We start from the raw sequence: 18,099 nt of genomic DNA on the forward strand, positions 1-18,099 counted from the left end.
CCTAGATCAGGACATGTCAGGAAGAATGTGTCCATGTCTCCACTTCTGAACAGTCATGGATTCTGTGGTTGTTGCTTTTGATTTTACAGGTTGTGGGGGAAGTTGTTCCTTGTCTTCCTATTTCTCCATCTCAGAATGCCTGTCCAGTAACATGAGAGTGAAAGTTCTGAGGATTTTGATATAAAAGTTTTGTGATAGTATTTTTTTTAAACAGTTTTAAGGGGAAAAAAAAAACCCTCATATCCAGCCTGTGTCATGATTTTTGGGTTTTTCTTTGTGCATGGAGACTTCTGCAAACTGACTATAAGAGTATGTTGCCATCATGCTGGTCAGGAGGGGGATTTTAGACAATTTTGCAATGAGGAAGAAAGGATCTAAGGAAGGGATAGTGAAGGGCTTTCATCTATTAAAATATTTATTTGTTTAGTTGCATGTGAGTGCACTTACATGTAAGCTACAGATCTGGTCTAAAAAACAACACTCGAGCATATTTCTTTACCACCACGCTAGACTGGCTTCTGTCATATCTGTGGTTGGTTTTACAGTGAGGGTAGCTGGGAAAAAGAGTTTACAAAGTGTGTGAAGGTGCCAGGTGTGCAGACATGAGAAAGCTGGAGCCTAGACTCAGTGCCCCTGTGTGTTTGGGACAAAAGGAAGTCTCTCTTCAAAATTAAGCATCAGTTGCTCACTGCCCTCTTTGTTCTCCTCCCCCACCACTTCCCCTTCCCCCCTGTCCTTTTCTGTTTTCCATATGTGGTCTCTCCTCTACATTCCTTCTGCTCTTTGGGAAACTTAATCTCTTCTTTTCTTGTCTTTTTTCCATTATTTTTTTTCCTTTGGTTAGTCTCTTTCTCCCTGTTTTTTTTCTGCACCTATTTAATTTAGTTCCTTTTCTGATTTGTACATGTCTTTCTCTCCTTTCTTGTATTCCTTAGATGTTTTTACCTTCTTTAATGTCGTTGTAAATTACAATACCCTTACATTGCACCAGCTGTCTTCTTTCTGAATTTTTACCATCATCTCCATAAACCCCCATCTTTTTAGTTCTCTAACTATACTTTTCCTGATTGTTTTATATATGTATAGTGATTGTATGTAGTTCTATTTATATTATCACTGCCTTATTTGCTTCCCAGTAGCATTCACAGAACTGTGTGTATGTAGGAGCTTATTTGTAAATTTGTAGGGTGTCTAAACTTCACTGTTTGTTTTCAGTCCAAGAAGGAAGAAGTCATGAAATGCTACATATCTCAAATTTGAGCAGGAAAGAACATTTACTTGACTTACATTTTAATTACACTGCTGTGCATATGTGAAACATGCATCTTCCACCTTATTTTAAACTATTACAGTTATATATATACACCTGCTTTGGCTGTCATCTGTTCCTGCAGAGTCAGTTGCTCTGGAATACAGTGAACAGCAAAGAGTAACAAATTATTGTGTGAGGTCAGAGGCATCTCAACTCCAGTGATTTTTGCAGATGTTGTTTCAAGTGATGAAGAGCAGCTGATGCTCAGCTGGCTTTCTCTAAATCTGAGAAGTTACATCAGTTGAAGTAGTGGAAAGGTCTGCACTTTATAATAATACTCATGCTTGTTTTTTTCATGGGATTGTATCCTGTGACTTCATTTTGTGATTCTAATATTTGATCTCGCAAAAATTTTACAATTTTTTGTGATTCTTCATCTTTCCTTGCTGGATGTACTACCCTCAGACCTCTTCACAAACAAAGTAAAATGTAAATCCTGCCTTCTGAAACACCGGTGCTTTAAGAGCCAGGATTGTTTTTTTAATTTCATTTACAGCAGCTGCCCATGAGAAGGCAGCCAAGAGATGAGGCTGAGAAAAATCAGATTCTGTTTATTGTACATTGCTGGCATAGGGACTGCGCTGTGATATATAGAGAAATTGCAAATGACAGCAAAGCCTTGCTTAGTCATTTAAATACCACTGTAAAATCTTCAAGACACAATTACTTACCTATTTACACAAAAATAGTTGAAAGGCCAATAAAAAAAATGCAGTTTTTAAGAATGAAAAGGATTAAAATGAGTGGCTGGTGTCATGAACTTAATTTTATGTGGTTCTACACATCTAAGAGATTTAGATTTTGTCAATGTCTCTTTAATAAAAACATGCTATTATTATAGTGGTTATTATAAGTTCTTCTGCAGAGTTATTTCCTGGCAAGTAATTGCAGGAGTCTAGCAAAAAGGTCACGGGTTTTTAGTTTTGTGTTTAAACAACATCAGACTTCCTGAGTTTTGGGTTTTCAGTATTCAGAAGCGGGTTTATGACTGACCCAAGAATTAAATGGGCATTTTTAATCTTCTGTGTTAAAAAATAAATCAGAGAGTTATTTTGCCCTCTGTCAGAATGTGTTTGCAGTCAGGAAATAATTTGTAGCAATATCTGAGTCTCTTTACCTAAACACGTTATTCAGTCGTATGCTGCTGCAGATCACCTGTCACATGAAAAGAGGTTCCTAATTCTATTTACTGCCTGTTACATAACAGAGATATAACATAACACCTGCCTGGTGTGCTGAGAAGCCTCAGAAAAGCAAATTTTTGGGATGTTTTGCACTGGGGGACACATGACTACTGAAGAATATGTAGGTAATTCTTGGAATAGTATTTAAAATTCTATTCTGTTCTGGGGAGAAGTAAACAACTTCTCCCTACATTTAAATTTCAGTTTCTCTAGTCAAACCACCTGTTCCAGACTAGAATAGCTGGATGTTGTAGTAACAACCCATTTTACCAACTTTGCCTTCTTCCAACCTGATGAGCCAATGTCCATAGCAACTTCAGGTGCACTGTATGAGAACTACAGAGACTCTAGAGACAGAATTCTGCTGTAAGAGAAAACTATTTCTGACTGGCCAGCTCCAAAAATGAGGTAACAGAACCTGCACAAAATACCTGTGGTAACTTTGACTATGCAGTGCATAAAGAGAAAATCCCAAGTTTCTTCCTCATAAAGCAAATACATGTCTCTGATAAATAATAGATCTGCCTCAGTAGGCAGAAAACCGCTCAGTTCATCTCTGTCTTCTCTGAAGTAATTCGGTATCATCCTTGAGAAGTCATTCCACTAACTACAAAAGCATTTTATATATTAATACTGACTGCAGGAGACTGTCATAAGCATTCTAATGTGGTTTACTTCTTTTTTATATGTGACAGTCCATAGTTTTCAGCTTTTCAGAACTGGCAGTCCCCAGGAAACTCTGAATGGCTGCAGCCATCCTTTCTTAGGTATTCATATGGGAATACAAGAAAGACATGGCTGTGTGCATGGCCCAGAGTGTCACTGCTCCTTTGGACACTGAGGTCATTTACTGTGCATTTACAGGAGGATCCAGAGTCTTCTCACAGAACCATGTTTGGTGTGGATTTTGTTACTGTTTCTGCAGAGTCTTCTATTTATATCACTGGAATTGCAGCCTTTCCTGTGCAATTGGATCTGTTTTTATAGTAACTTAAGGTGCAGGCTGAGATTCATTTCACCCAAAAGTTGGGGCTACTTGAAAGTTCTGGGACAGTGAGCAGCATTTTTTAACAAAGTTTACTTTATGGAGTCTTAAAAAACAAACACAGCCAGTCAAGTTAGTCAACTTCCTGATTTTTCCTGCATTACTAATACTTCTGCATCATTTTAATTTGCCTGTTTCTAGATTCTGTCTGTAGCTGCTTGTCCCATGACACTGCTGCAGACCATGAGAACTCTGAGATTTTAGCTTATATGATTGTCATAATTCACTTAAGTCCTTCCTTTTTAATCTGCTGAGGCTAAAATGGGTGCACTTGCAATGTTGAAAAAGTTAAATCCTATTTCAAGAGAATATAAGCTTTAATTATAAATATTGAGTGCCTTTACACTTTCCCCAAAGGTTAGAAATTTAGCTTGAATATGAATCTTTTTAGAAACAGGTTTTCTGTAAAGGTTGGTTAATTTTATTTTATGTCGTATCTTTTATTTGAATTTAAAACTCTTCCAAAATGAACTTTCAGGTTTTTTTTAATAGATGTCTGTAACAAAGAGAGTTTAGGTGTTCACAGAAATGCCTCTAAAATTGTTCTGTCACTTTTTTTAAGCACTAACATACTGTCAGTATATTGCTGCTATGCCATTTTCTCATGCAGGTGCACAATATTTGTAAATGAGTGAGGGGCATGGCAGTAGGTGAAGCATAAGATTATAGTTTTAAAAAAAAGCATAAGGTAAAGTTGTCACTTGGGAGATTAACAAAGTCTCTGTCAGAAAGTCCCCTCAAATTTCTTAAGGACATTCTTGGAAACTTCATTTTACAGCCTTCTATTCAATGTGACCAATGAGCAGGAGAAAAAAAGACCTAATGATCAATCCCTAATTTTTTTTGAATTCCCAAATATTGAAGAGGTTACTGAGATGCAAATATTGAAAAACCACAACTTTCATTTCCATTTCAAGGCCAGCAAAGCATTCCACAAAAAAAAAAGTTTGTCAAATAAAAAATGTGATGGTCCAGAGAAATTGGTGGTTCACAATAACAGCACTGCAGGCAACTTTGAACACACTTCTTACTGCTTCCAGATTTGGCTCAGGTTTTGGTGATTTTGGGCAACACTGAGCATTATTAGAGACTCTAAAGATACCCAGGCCTCTGAAGTGAATCTTCTCTGGAGTTTTTCTTAAATACTCCAAGTACACAGAAAGGGCTTTGAACCCAGAAAAAGAAACTTTCCCTGAAAATAAAATAATTCAAACTCAGCATGAAAAGAGCAGAAATAAAAGGGAATTTTAACAAATTTTCTTCTACCAATTGCATTCTGGAAAGTCAAGCAATTTCCTTCAGGCTTGGAGATCTCTAGGTCCATCCACCTTTAACTGATGTGCTGAAGATGTAAAGGCAACAGTGCAGTCCTTTTCAGAGTCCCTGGGTAGTTTGTTTTCCTTGCCTCTGAGGCTTAGCTGTGATCTCTCCATCCTCTTACCAGCACATCCCCAATCCTTATATTTTATATTTTATCAGCTTTCCTGCTGGGTCTCAGAGGGTTCTGAATGGTTCCTTTCAGCTGAGCAACCTTGTTCATTATCAAAGAGGAAGCAAATTTTTCTCTTTTTCAGTGCACCTGACCTCATGCACCACAACTACTAAAAGTCAAACCATTTGTTTTATTTGCTGGCAGCCACAGGTTTTTAAAAGAACATAAATTAGTACATCAAGTAGGTATAAGTAGTCTGACACACTTGATGGGAGAGAACTAAGAAGTTTTAGTGCTCCTGAGACATGTGAGTGAAGGGGATATTGTGGTTCTCAAGCCTTGTTGTACACAGAACTGTGAGGAGAATCCTAGGCTGAGGTTTGTACTAAATGAGATGCAAGAGTTTCTAGATTTGTAATTTATTTCTCCTCTTAAGCCATGAGGTTGCAAGCCTTGTATAGTAGTTTTTGTGTATTTTGTAATGCTTAATCCAGTTTTTCAAGATTTTCAGAGAAATAAGTTAACTTCTTTCCCTGTGTGGTTAAGAGCCAGTCTGGTGTATTTTTTTTTGTATTACATTCTGAAAATGCAGTACAAAATGCTTTGAGTTAAGGAGGGCTGGTAAGAATTGTTAATGCAATAGAAGATAGAATTTCAAGGAATGCAGCAATTTTTTAGATGTTAGCTATCCTGTCAAAAAGACAAAGGTAAACAATAAGTAAACAGAATAAACATATTGATGAGAAATTGGTGAAATAGAGAATGTGTAGAATCCCATGTCCAGAATTAACAATTTACTTATGAAAAAGCATTCAGTGGTTCACTTCCAGACTACCAGCATTGTTGCAGACTCTCACTGGATGTGCTGCCTTCTTCCCAGATGCTTTTGGCACAGTGGAAGAAGTGAAGACATGGTCAGTGGGTGTTGAGATAAGCCAAAGTTGTCATTCTGAGGTGAAAGCCAGCACTGACACTGTGATTTTTAAGCAAGTTGTTTCACACAGAACCACAATGGGCTGGTTTACTTGGTGGATTTGTGTTGTTTTTGTCCTCTGGTGCTGAGACTTCAGCGTTTCCTCATGGACTTGCACCTTCCACAGTGCCTCCCATTTCTCCTGTCTGTCTCCATAACTCTCACTTCTCTCTCAGCCCCATGCCATATAAAAATCATCCCCATCATCCTATGACCCAAAACAATGCCCTGGTGAAAAAGCAGCAAGTGTAATAGCCGGGTAGGAGATAACCAGGCAAGCAGAACAAACAGAACAAAAACACATTACAGCCTTTTTTGTCCCCCAGAGGATTCAGCAGTCCAGGTGTTTCTCCCTCTTCCCTCCTTCATCCTGGTACTGATTTTAAAAATATTTGTGAAAGCATTGGTTTTTCCTGATTTTACTGTTGTTTTGGATTTGATTTCAAAATAATTCTTACTGATGCCTCAAAATTTTACAAAATGTATTTGAAATTGTCCGACAGTTCAAAAAGAGAAATGGAGGTTGGGGTGGGAATGGTGAGGACAGGTACTTCGTAAGATATTGTTGGAAGCAAGGCTGAAATAGAACAAAGCTGAGCTTAACAAAACCAGGTTTTAACCTCTCTCCCATTAAGCCATTTCTTATGTATAATTACATTATCTGTGAGCCCTTCTGATATGTGTAAAATATATTCTGTGAGTTTTCCTGTTAAAACTCCAGCTTTTTTAAACTCCTGTCTCCTGTTCTAGTTGTACCAGATGAATTTAAAGTTTCCTTTTCCAAAGTTCAGTTTGCCATGAGTCATTGCTTTATTGATTTTTTTTATTCTTTTTTTTTTTCCCTGTTGCCCCATAGGAGCAGTTTCACAGGTGCTGGACAGCCTGGAAGAAATTCATGCACTTACAGACTGCAGTGAAAAAGACTTAGATTTTCTTCACAGTGTTTTCCAGGATCAGCATCTTCACACATTACTAGATGTAAGTTTTCTGTGATAAAAATTTGAATGTGTTCCTGTATCTATTGTTCATTGGATAATATTTTGGTTTATCCTGAGCATACTGCTTTCTTTTGTTTGGTACCAAAATCAATTTCTTTAGTTATAGAATGTAAGAATCATCCAGCACTTTATGCAAAAATACATTTTTAGGACTGTACTATATAGTATTTTAGAATAAGTAAGTGATTAAGAGTTTGAGTTAAAAGGTTTGGTTTAAAATAATTCATCAGATTAGCTTTTTTATCTTTTAATAAGGGTCAGATTTCAGTTTTTATTTTTATTAACAGATATAAAGAAAATTGCAACTTTATAACTGTCCGTATTCTATTATTGTTAATATTAACTGTACTGATCCTAGGCCAGTTCTTGGGATATTCTTACAAGTGGGAATTTTTTTTTGTGATAGGCCAAGGTATGCTCATTTCTTTTACACTTGGACACAGTATGTAATAGGCTCAGTCATCTAAAATCTGTATTGCTCTGTGGTTCTGGAGGGCTGTTAAGTCCATAAGGCAGCAGTGCCAAAACTCTCATTGAACGACAAATTCAAAAGCACATCATGCTGTCAGTGACTTTGTATGTGCACAGCACTGAGGTCTAAAATAAAAGTCAAAAAAAGTACCTGAAAAAATACTTACCCTGATGGGTTTTTTTTCTGGGTTATGTGGATACTTAATGTTGAAGACAGAGGACTTGCTTTTCAGACCAGCTTTTTCTATAAAGCAGTCTACACCTTGCATTGAGAAAAAACTCCAGATGGAACCAAATGCACAGAGGCACCTTGGCACAGCAGTGGCAGATCTGTAGCACAAAGCAGCTGGCACTGAGGAGCCCGTGCTGACAGTTCTGTGTTCCTTAGAACAGGCTTTCTCTTTGTGCCAGTTGTACTGCAGTCCTGTGGACTGAGTAACCACTGGTAGGTGAGCAGCATCTTTTATTTTAATGTTGTTTGGGAGTAAATATGCTCTGGTAACACAGTGCGGTGAAAAATAAAGAATGGCATGTAGGAATAATGAGATTAATTTTAAAATACACACTCCTAGATCAAACCAAAATGCTTGTGTGACCACATGGATGATGACCCTTTTCATACAATGTCTTAAACTCAACAGCTCAGTGAATATCACAAATCTAACAAGATGTGTGTGGTTTTTACCCAGTGAATGAGCCACAGGAGTAGGAGTCACTCCAGCTGTCTGGTCTGCAGGTAGATGATTATGTTTGTGGAGACTTGAGAGTTTCTGCAAAACTCTTCAATGCTCTGCTTCCTCTGTGCAGCTTTGCAGGAGCACGAGCTGAATGTAAACAGTTCCACGGGTCCTTTGGTGTCCAGAGCCTTTAAAATGTGGTGAATGATTTGTGCACTTGTTACAGTTTGATCAGTCACTTGAATTCTGTGCATTCTTGAAGTTCAAGGGATTCCAATGCCCACATCCAGTCTGGCAGTGGCCCCAGCTGCTCCTGGGTTCTGAGCTGACCTGTGTGGGAGCACAAAGCTGCTGGCAGAGCTTCCCCACAGTGCAGCTGCCCCTGGACTGGAGGATCCAGAGATGGGGAGTTTGCTGATAAGTGATGATGGCATTGCTCTGGCACAACACTGCAGCTCTAATCTTTGTTCTCTGATAACTGTTTATGCATTTTACATCAACAGTCATTGGATAAAATATATATGAAGCACACAGGGGGAAGGGACAAGGAGCTCATGACTTTCCTGAATTGCATCTCCAACAACTCATCTTTGCAATTTGCATTAAAATACGATTTTTTTTTCCCCAATTTAAGTTTATCTAGCTTGTGTCCCAGATGCTTAAATTGCTTTTTATGTGGCATGCTGTAGTATAGAAAGGTGATCAGTTAATATGAATAATAAATAAAAAATCTGGAGAGGAATAGAATAACATGAGTGTAGTAAGAACCAAAACACTTGTGTCACTCATGCAGAAAGGTTTTAGATATTTATTAACCATTATTATGTTACCATATAACTTCTTGGGCTTTGGGTAAAAAAAACACATAGCCTTAGTTTCAGTGTTTTTCTGGATGACAGGTCTGCCAGACATTAACTCATGCTTCTGCAATGCTTCTGCTTTTTTCTGTCCTTGACAGTACCAGTCTGGTTCCTAGTACTTCATTCATAACCTGTTATTGCTGTAATGGTCTGTTGTAGCTTTTCAAAAAGAAAAACTAGCAGTGAACTCACACAATTTTCACATTCTTCATCACAGTCATTCACATACATTTACATTCTTGTAAACAGAAAGGGATGCATTTAATTGCTCTTTATAAAGATATCTATGAGAACAAAATGCCATCAAAAAGTTGTTGGTTTTTTTTGTTATGCTGTGTGGAAGGGAGATGATAGAATCTTCCAAAAGATACTTTGATTAGAAAAATACAAAATAAAATTCCAAAATAATGCAGTGTCCTGAAACACATATTTCAAAGCCTTAAGCAAGTTACAGACAGTATTATTTGAAAGGGTAGCTTTCATGGCAGTAACTTGAATGTGGGAGATTGGTTTCTGGTTTTGTATCAATGCTATTCCAGTTTCCTTCTCAGACTTCTGAAAAAAATCACCAGTGGTACCTGGATGAAGTTCTATCAGGGAAACTGTTTATTCCTCTCAGAGTATTTGGGGTTACCAAAGCCACCAGACCAATTAACCTATAAAACATTATATAACTCTAAGTTGGAATTTTCTGTTCTGTTGGAAGTTGTGGCTGTCACTTTGCATTAAACTGCTGTTCCTCTTCTGTGGCCATTTTCCACAGTTAAATTGGTTCTTGTGTTCCTACTATTTCTCAAGAGTTATCCTTATTTTTAGATTAAGCACATGATGGTAGATCACGCCTGCTGCTGAAATACCTTATTTTGCCTCTGAAATAACTTTTTCTGAAGGCCAGAAAAGAAAGGACAATCATTTTGTTAAGGGTGCAAGTGATCCATGTGTTGTGTTTTTTTCAGATCACAAAATAGAAATATTCTTTCTCAGCATTTCATTAACTTGGGTGTTACGAGGACAGGAACATCTGAAAGCCACAGAAGGCATCATCCCATTAATTGTTTTTAATCAATTTGTTTAGATAACTGTCTTAAGACTCTCTTCCAATTTACTTGGTGGCCAAAGGTGTTCAAAACAAGGTGAAAAAAGGTGCCAACTACTTAGAAAGTAGTTTATATTCACTCTCAGCCAAATCCTGCACTAGAGAAGCATATCCTGATGTGGATTTATTGAATAGTTTCGTTGTGTGTTTTTTTCATCATTTTACAGAAACCTGTTATTTGTGTTGATGGGATTTTTCCTGCACTGAAGTTACACAATTTATTATTAAAAACTTGATTGTGTTTACTGCAGATAGTAAAGAAAAGGCCCTTCTAGAAACAGGCAGATAGAAATATGCACTGCCCAAAAAAGATATTGTTTAATGATTGATTTTTTTATTATTATTTAAGTAAAAGAGTAGCTTTGGTTAGGACAGATTTTTCTTTCTTCTTCCTTCTGTTAAATGTGTGATGATCAAAATTCTGGTGAATGCTGTAGGTCATTTCTCTGTGTCACTTAGAAATGTCTGAGTTTATGACTATATAAAGCTTTATAGACTTTCATTCCAGTATCCAATTTAGATGATAAAGAATGCAGTACAGTATATAAATAACTTTGTGGAAAAACAGAGTTAAATTTAAGTAGTGAAAGCAGTTTTTTATTACCATAGACAGTTTTTTTAGAAGCTTTATCAAATGCTTGAATTAAATTCTTTTTTATTGACTTTCATGGAAGACATTCTAGGAGACACTGCTGTCCTGTGTCAGCAGTACTGATAAAGAACTTGGAAAGAAATGTGAAGAGGTTACTAATTTTGGAGGTCATGACAAAAGATTTTACTTCACTAATTATTTGTTTTGCAAACTATACTGGGCTTCAAGTCTGTGCTTAACGGGGAAGAGTTTTACACATTTTGTTTAATCTCTAACAGTGCATCAAAGGAATTTTGCTCAAATGTAAACCCAGGAGCTGCTGATTCGAGCAGCTGCTTGCAGTGAAGGAGATAAGAGAAATCATTCTCCTGTTGAGTGGAGTGCTTTGGTCACCTCTGCAGGGCCCTGCCTGGGCTGATTCTGAATGCAGATGTCGCTCAATTTACAAGTGAGATTTTCACCCAGCAGGAGAACAATATCAGCTTTTGTGTGACTGGGGCCTCTCTGCTGCCTTTGTCTGCATCTGTCTGTCCCAAGGCAGCGATAGTTCTGTAGGCTGATGTCTTTTGGCTGTTAATTTTAAAAGTTTGTTACATTGTTTTCATAGATGGAATCCTTGAGGTAAGTGTTATTTCTGTGATAGAAATGATACAAGCTTTCAAGAAAGTTTCTTTTACTTTTTGCTGGTTTAACACGTTACACACTATGGTTTTAACTAAATGAGGTTAAATTAATTTTGCAGTGGCCATTTGGATCATATCTCTGTCTGTAGCCACTTCTTTTTCGAGTTTGATTTATATTGACAGTGCATATATTTAAGGCATACTGATTTCTCAAGAGAATCTCACTTCTGTGTCTGTTATCCTTTGTTGCTCATGGTAGTGTTTCACAGGAACCTGCATCCACGCACACTTCAGTTTCCTTAGGATTTCTTTTGAACTTCTTCTTCTGTCATCCAAACAGATTTGATCCTGAAGTCCAGACTTTTAAGGAAACATATTTTCTCTTTTGCTAGAATGAATGTTGTTGGAACCTCAGTTTAGCTTCTCACATGGTTGGCTAAAGCTTTCTGCTGGGTTTATTTTGGTTTGTTCTGTTTACCCTCCCAGTCTGGATGTTGGCACAGCAAATTTGAATGTCCTTTGTAAAAGTTGCAATTATTCAGCAGTGTCGAGGCATGGCTGATACTATAGTCCTCTGTTTGACAATTTTTTTAACTCTACATGCATTTATCCCTGATTTGCTCTTTTTTGAGCAAAGTGTATTATTTTACTGATTTTAATGTATACATTAGAAATGAAAAAAAAGCAGGGGGGAAGCAAAAAACATTTTGATTTTTCTCTTCAGGATGCTTTCATTTCGTTTTTTCTTTTATTTTAAATCTTGAGCAGACTGGTGGAATATCTGTCATATGATGTAGAAAATAAAACTAGCAGATGTGTATAAAAATCTTAAATATTTTCCTAGGTCATCCAGTTTTACTGTGTTTTGATTTGAGTGAGATTGTCTTTCTGTGTGAATCACACAGTGTGGTTCGAGTTTTTTTGGATGCACATTGGTCCTTACCCTCTTGAATACTGATTTTGTTAACACTTATAGGGGAAAGATGTTTTAGTGAAACCTGAATGCCTCTCTTTTGCAAAAACAGATCACAAAGTGTATTATGGATGTCTTGCTTAAAATCCCTCAGAACAAGTTATGCTTAAGTGAAATAACACTTTATCATTTTTAAAACACATTGTTTTCATATTTTTAATTGTCCTTTACTTCGTATCTTTGTAAAACGAAAACACATGGAAAGTATTTGTTAAAAAGAAGAAACTGTGTTGGCAGGAAGGCACCTTGCTATTTGGGGAATCAAATCTGGCTTTTATCCCAGTGCAGAGGCAGCGTGCTCAGCCCCAGGGAGTGGGAGGGACTGTCCCACACTGCAGTGGGAACTCCTTTCCCAAGCAGTGTAGACAGAACAATGGCCAAGCCTTAGGGAGAATCGTGAAGAATTCCTTCAGCAGGTGGGCTGGATCATCACCACCAGTGCAGTGCATTTGTTCTCTAACAGGTAACTTCTCTGGAAGCTCTGTCTGCAAGAACACAAAAAGCAGAGGCTATCCTGGAATTCATTCTTTATTACTTCATACTCATTCTCTGAAATACTTTCCATTTTCATCTTCCATCATACCTTTGCATTTCATTTTCTCTGCTACTGGGACAGGTGGATCACTTTGCCACTCAGCATCATCTCATTGTTTCCTTGTTCTTCCTGTTCCTCTGCCTTATTAAATGGGGGATTTATTTTATATTTAGTCTTCAAAGCAGAAAGTGTTCTTGTTCCACATTTTTACAATATATAATAGTGATAAGTGAGTGGGTCTCTTAAACACAAGGCTAATGCAAATATGAGCCAACAGTTACTTTTATATTAATTGGGAGTAATTTTTGGAAAATTTATGTATCTACCACCTTCCAACAATATAAAATTCTGCCTCAGTTTTCATGACACTGTGAGAGTTACTTTTTTATGCTTAACCTGTTTTCTTTCTAACTAATATTCTGTCATTTTGTGTATGTTTGTAAGCTTGATACTGATGTGGTGAATCCTCAAGTGAAACTCAGCTCAGATAATGTACTTGAAATGGGAATTTTAGTACTTAGCCTATTCTTCTTGGCCTGATGTCATTTCCCCTGTGTAAAAGGTGTGTCATTGTGTCTGTATGCACCAATATCTCTTACTCCAAAATCCATAGACTTTTTTTTTTGTGAAACTAAAATTTCCCATTATTTCAGTGTATTTTTAAGTTACTGGGCCCTGATACATCAAAGAACAGTAGCACTGTATTCCAGACTCTTGTGGAACATTTAATTATTTTAACTGATACTGCCTTGGGATAAAGAGATCAATTTCATACTTAACTTTCTACATTTTCTTCACTTCTTGTGCTGTGTGTAGTTCAAGTTCCTTTTTAACCATAAGGTCTACCTCCTGTGTTTGGGTTTTTTTCCTTATAAACCTTCAGATCCTTAATTTTATTATTTCTCCAAGAGCTTGGGATCTACTCTGAGAAATGATAAAAGTAAAGAAATGTTGCAGCACCTGGGCCACAAATCTTGAATAATGCTTCAGCTTTCTCAGTGATGGGAGCTTAATTTTGGAGTGATACTTCAGTGTGCACTTAGTTTACATTTAAAAACCCAAAGACAATGTACAAACATCCCAGTGAGCTCTGCTCCTGTGTCTGAATGCCGCCTCCTTCTTCCAGTCTTCCAGGCAGATGGGCATGTCAGCTGTTCTGAGTGCTGGTGAACTCATTGCAGTGTATTTTTATTCTCAGAATATGTGAATAGGGAGAAACAAAAATAGTTGTTAATTCCAGCATTAGCACCTCCTGGTGCAGGGTGTGCTCCATGTCACAGAGCAGGAGAGGAGCTGTGTTCTTGTTAGCTATTGTGAATTTAACTAGTTTTACGGGTTCTGTATCCCCCTGGAATGAGGTTCGTGGTCATTAGCATTTTCTCTTCAGGGTGATGATCCAACCCTGACAAGGTTGGTACTTTGGCCAACAGGATTGGGAATTAATCCCATTTAGGCCTAACCTGACTCTGTTAGTTCCTTTTCTTGGTTATTAGTACATATTGAAAGGTAGGGGAAAGAAAGGAGCAAAGGTGTAGCAAGGTGTTGTCCATGCAACAAACCTCTTTATAAAATCCTTCTGTACTGAGGGAGTAGCTTTTCCTGGTGCTTATTGAATCATTTAGGTTGGAAAAAGTCTTTAAGGTCATTGAGTTCAGCTGCAAATCTAACATTGCCAGGTCCACCACTTCACCAGGCAGCCTGTCACAGTATTTGATAACCCTTTTGGTTAAAATTTTCCCTAATATCTAATCTAAAACCTTCCCTAGCACAACTTTAGGCTATTTGCTCTTGACCTATCCCTTGTTACTTGGTAGAGGAGATCAACCCCAGCTTGCTACTCTTTTGAGGGAGTTGTAAAGAGTGATAAGGTCTCCTCTGACCCTCCTTTTCTCCAGACTAAACACCCCAAGTTCTCTCCTCCCCCTATTTAGACTTCTGCTCCAGACCCTCTTTCAGTGTCTTTATCTAAACTCTGTCCAGCACCTCAGTGTCTTTTCCATTTACTTCTGTCTCATCAGCTACATGGTGTCATCTCTAAAAAGTGCTTTGCCTTGGTTTTGTTAAGAGCAGCTTCAATTATATCTGATGCAGTTTAAAAAAAATAAAATAAAATAAAAGTGACTCTGTTATTGAAATAATGGGATTTTTGTGTCCTTGAAGTCACTAGCATGTTAGAGTACCTGGGAAATCATGCTCTAAGCCCAAGTTTTTCCCAGTGGTACACCTGGTACATTCCAGAGTGAGAGTGCTTTGATTTTTTAAATGGGACCTTTGAATTTTATTCTGTTGGTTTTCCAGCTGCTGTGCTGGTTTTGTTGGTACTGCCATTGCAAAGCAGTACCTTTATCTCATCTTAGTTTGGCATATTTCATCTTTGCAAAAGATGTTAAAACATTTGCAGTGTGAACAGAATAAAGTCTGGTTATGTCTGTGTACTGTCTAGCATGTCTTTTAACATCTGCTGTCACTTGTGGAGAATTGCAGCTTCTACACTCAATAAAATTTTTATGATGAGTATTAATATGGGTTTTCCTTAAAACAGGAGACAAATTACTAGGTTAGAGTGCTCCTTTGTAAGGAAATAAAATGCTGTCAGACACCAGAGTCTGAGTTCATCGTACATGAATGAAGCATTTAGGGACACCTGAAATTAAACAGAAGAAAATAATGTCTGCTGTGATTTTGAGGAGTAGCATAACCTTTCATTATCAGTACTTCTGTGAGACAACTTGAAATACATAAATAAATAAAAGTCATCTTGGTAACTGTGAAGCGAATACAGAGGCACAATGGGGGAAGAAATGTACACATCTTGGAGTTTATTTTTTACAAATATACTCCTTTTCTTGTCTCTTTTGCCTCTGAAGTGTTAAGGCTTTGATTTACAGAGTAAGTGCATAGCACTTGATAATCTCTGCTAAAAAGGAATATGTTCTACAACAGAGTTAAAATTTGTTTGTAGCTCATGTACACTGAAGGTAGAAACTTTGCCCCTTGCAAAGAAATAAAATGTGCAAGTCAGATATTACTGAATATCTGTGGGGTCTGAACCAGTGTAAGCATAAATGATTCCTTGACTCTGTTTTTCACTGTATCAGTGTGTGGAGCTGCAGAGATTTGTGTAGTCTTTGTTTTAGACTGAACTTTGTGTGATTTCCCCACAGTTCATGACTGCCTGCAGTTTTGCTGCAGCCTTATAACCTTTTAGATAGACATACAGAAAGATATACAACAGATATGCCAACACTTAACTACATAACAGGATGAAAAACCTCTTCAGTGTTCTTTACCTTAACCTTCTGGTTCCCTTCATGTTTCCAAGCATACAAAGTATATCAGTGGAAGATACACGTGATTAAACATTGACTGGTAATGTCTGATGCCACAGGGCATCTCTCCCTGTTGCTGACACAGGTGAAGGGCTGTGTGCTTTCCTTACAGCTCTGATGTCACCAGATTGTCACTGACAGACCCTGTGAAGGCAGTGAAGAGGATTTCTTTCTGGGATCCTTTTTACCCTTTGGATCACTGCAAAGGCAATACATGTAGAGTCCTTTGGCTGTGGGCTGCAGGATGTGTTTTCCTTCTCAAAGAATGTCAGAGTGATTCTACAATCATTTCAGGGTTCCACCTTGACTGAAGACATACTGTGTCTCTCACCTGTCATTTAATTTATGTTCATCTTCAGTAAAATAAACCTTTGTAATTTGTGTTTTACTAAGATGCTGTTCTGGCAGCTCAGCAGGAGCACATCTGACAGGCAGTTTGTTGTCATGTGTAACACACTGAAGGGTCAGGAATTTTATTCTGTCAGTTCTTGAAGTAGATCAGATTATAGATCTCCTTCTCCCATAGCAAGGCAGTGGCCCCTAAGAAACAGGTATTATCTTCTGTGTGCCACAGAAATGTGGTCATTAACAACCTGTTAATATGTATTAAACATTCTCCAGTTGGCATTTAGCTTCACAGGTGTGTCAGGATTTCAGGGTTTGTGCAGTGAAGTTTCTCATTCTCTAGAACACACTTGTTTGCCAGTCACGTGCAGTGGGAACTGAACTAATGCACAGAGAAAAATGGTTTTGCCCAGTTGAGTTTCTCTCCTCTATTCTTACCTCCAAAAAGTTTAAAACAAAAGAAGTGAAGGAGCCCAGATGAGGAATGATTTTAAAAAAAGCAGCTTCAAGTAAAAGCTGAAATTGCATAGGGCTGACTGAGTTTAGCTGGCATCATTTTCTCTTACTTCTAGTAGGTAAAGATGTAAGAAAATCTGGTTTTGTGCTTATTTCTGATACAGGTACCACCAGCACCAAGTGTAACTCTGTTCTAAAAGACACATTATGAATATGTAAGAATATAGATGACTTCTAAAACAAGCTACAGTTGACCTGCTTTTTGCAGATAAAAGTTCCTCTAAAAATTTGAAGAGTATGTATTTCAGTTCTGTCATGTGAGTGTTCAAACTTAAAATTGAAATTCAGAGTCCAGTTGCTACTGCAACGTTTTTTACCGGAAAGATTATTCATGTGTTGCTTGAATGTGAATATGCACAGAGGAATTGAGTATTTCAAATCTGCATAACCCTTGTCAGGGTTACTGAAAGTCTGAGTGCTGCCAGTAACAAGCTGCAGTGCTGGCAGCTGCCAGTTTTTGGAGCATGACAGAAACACTTGTTTGTTCCAACAGAATTAATGTTCTGCTTCAGACTGTCTTCTGTGAACACTGTCAGGGAATCTTGATTTTAGCTGATAAACTGCTTCCTGAACCTTTTTGTTGAATTAGTTTTGTTTCCATTGCTCAGCATTTCACTGGGTGAGGAACTGGAATGCAAATGTTGATTATGCTCCTCTTCTACAGCAAGTGTATCACAGAATAAGATTTGAAGCTGTGGAGGGCTGTAAAGCTATAATGCCCTAGCAGGCACAAAGCAGAGTCTGAAAGATGCTTTGGACTTTGATGGAACTGTAACACGTTCTGTAGAATTATGTTGGGAAGCAAATGTTAGGTCTCTGATGCTAAAATGGTAAAAACAAACTTCATGCACAGTCCTTAAAAGTGGAGAACAGAGGGTTTGAAAGAATAAACTGTCTTTAAACAAAGTTGAAGATAAGGCCTCTGCTGTGACCTTGCTACTCTGTGTTTTCCAGTAGGAGTTTATAGCTTCAGGGATGTGTTTCCTTGAGAGCTTAGAATCCCAGGGAAGGAGGCACCCATGGGAACATTATAAAACTTTGCATGGAAAAGGAGATGTGAAACAGAACTGGCAGAAGAAAGAAAGAAGTGATCTAGCATTTATCTAATTGTCCTTTTAATTTTAGCAATTCTTTGATA

The 18,099-nt window shown here is 37.6% G+C and overlaps 1 protein-coding gene across 12 annotated transcripts in view; it reads left to right on the forward strand.

The window, feature by feature from the left end:
• Positions 1-18,099, forward strand: part of CASK (calcium/calmodulin dependent serine protein kinase) — a 190,470-nt gene that overhangs the window by 128,246 nt on the left and 44,125 nt on the right. For 10 of the 12 annotated variants that reach the window (XM_015627878.2, XM_015627887.2, XM_015627903.2 and 7 more), the window contains one exon: positions 6,803-6,924. In XM_015627878.2, the coding sequence (XP_015483364.1) occupies positions 6,803-6,924 (122 nt within the window). Of the gene's footprint in view, positions 1-6,802; positions 6,925-11,072; positions 11,262-12,594; positions 12,700-18,099 lie in introns of those variants that run through there. The other 2 variants (XM_015627985.3, XM_015627975.3) reach the window with 2 other exon arrangements.

Source organism: Parus major, chromosome 1 (assembly GCF_001522545.3).
Source record: "Parus major isolate Abel chromosome 1, Parus_major1.1, whole genome shotgun sequence".
Classification (NCBI taxonomy): Eukaryota; Metazoa; Chordata; class Aves; order Passeriformes; family Paridae; genus Parus; species Parus major.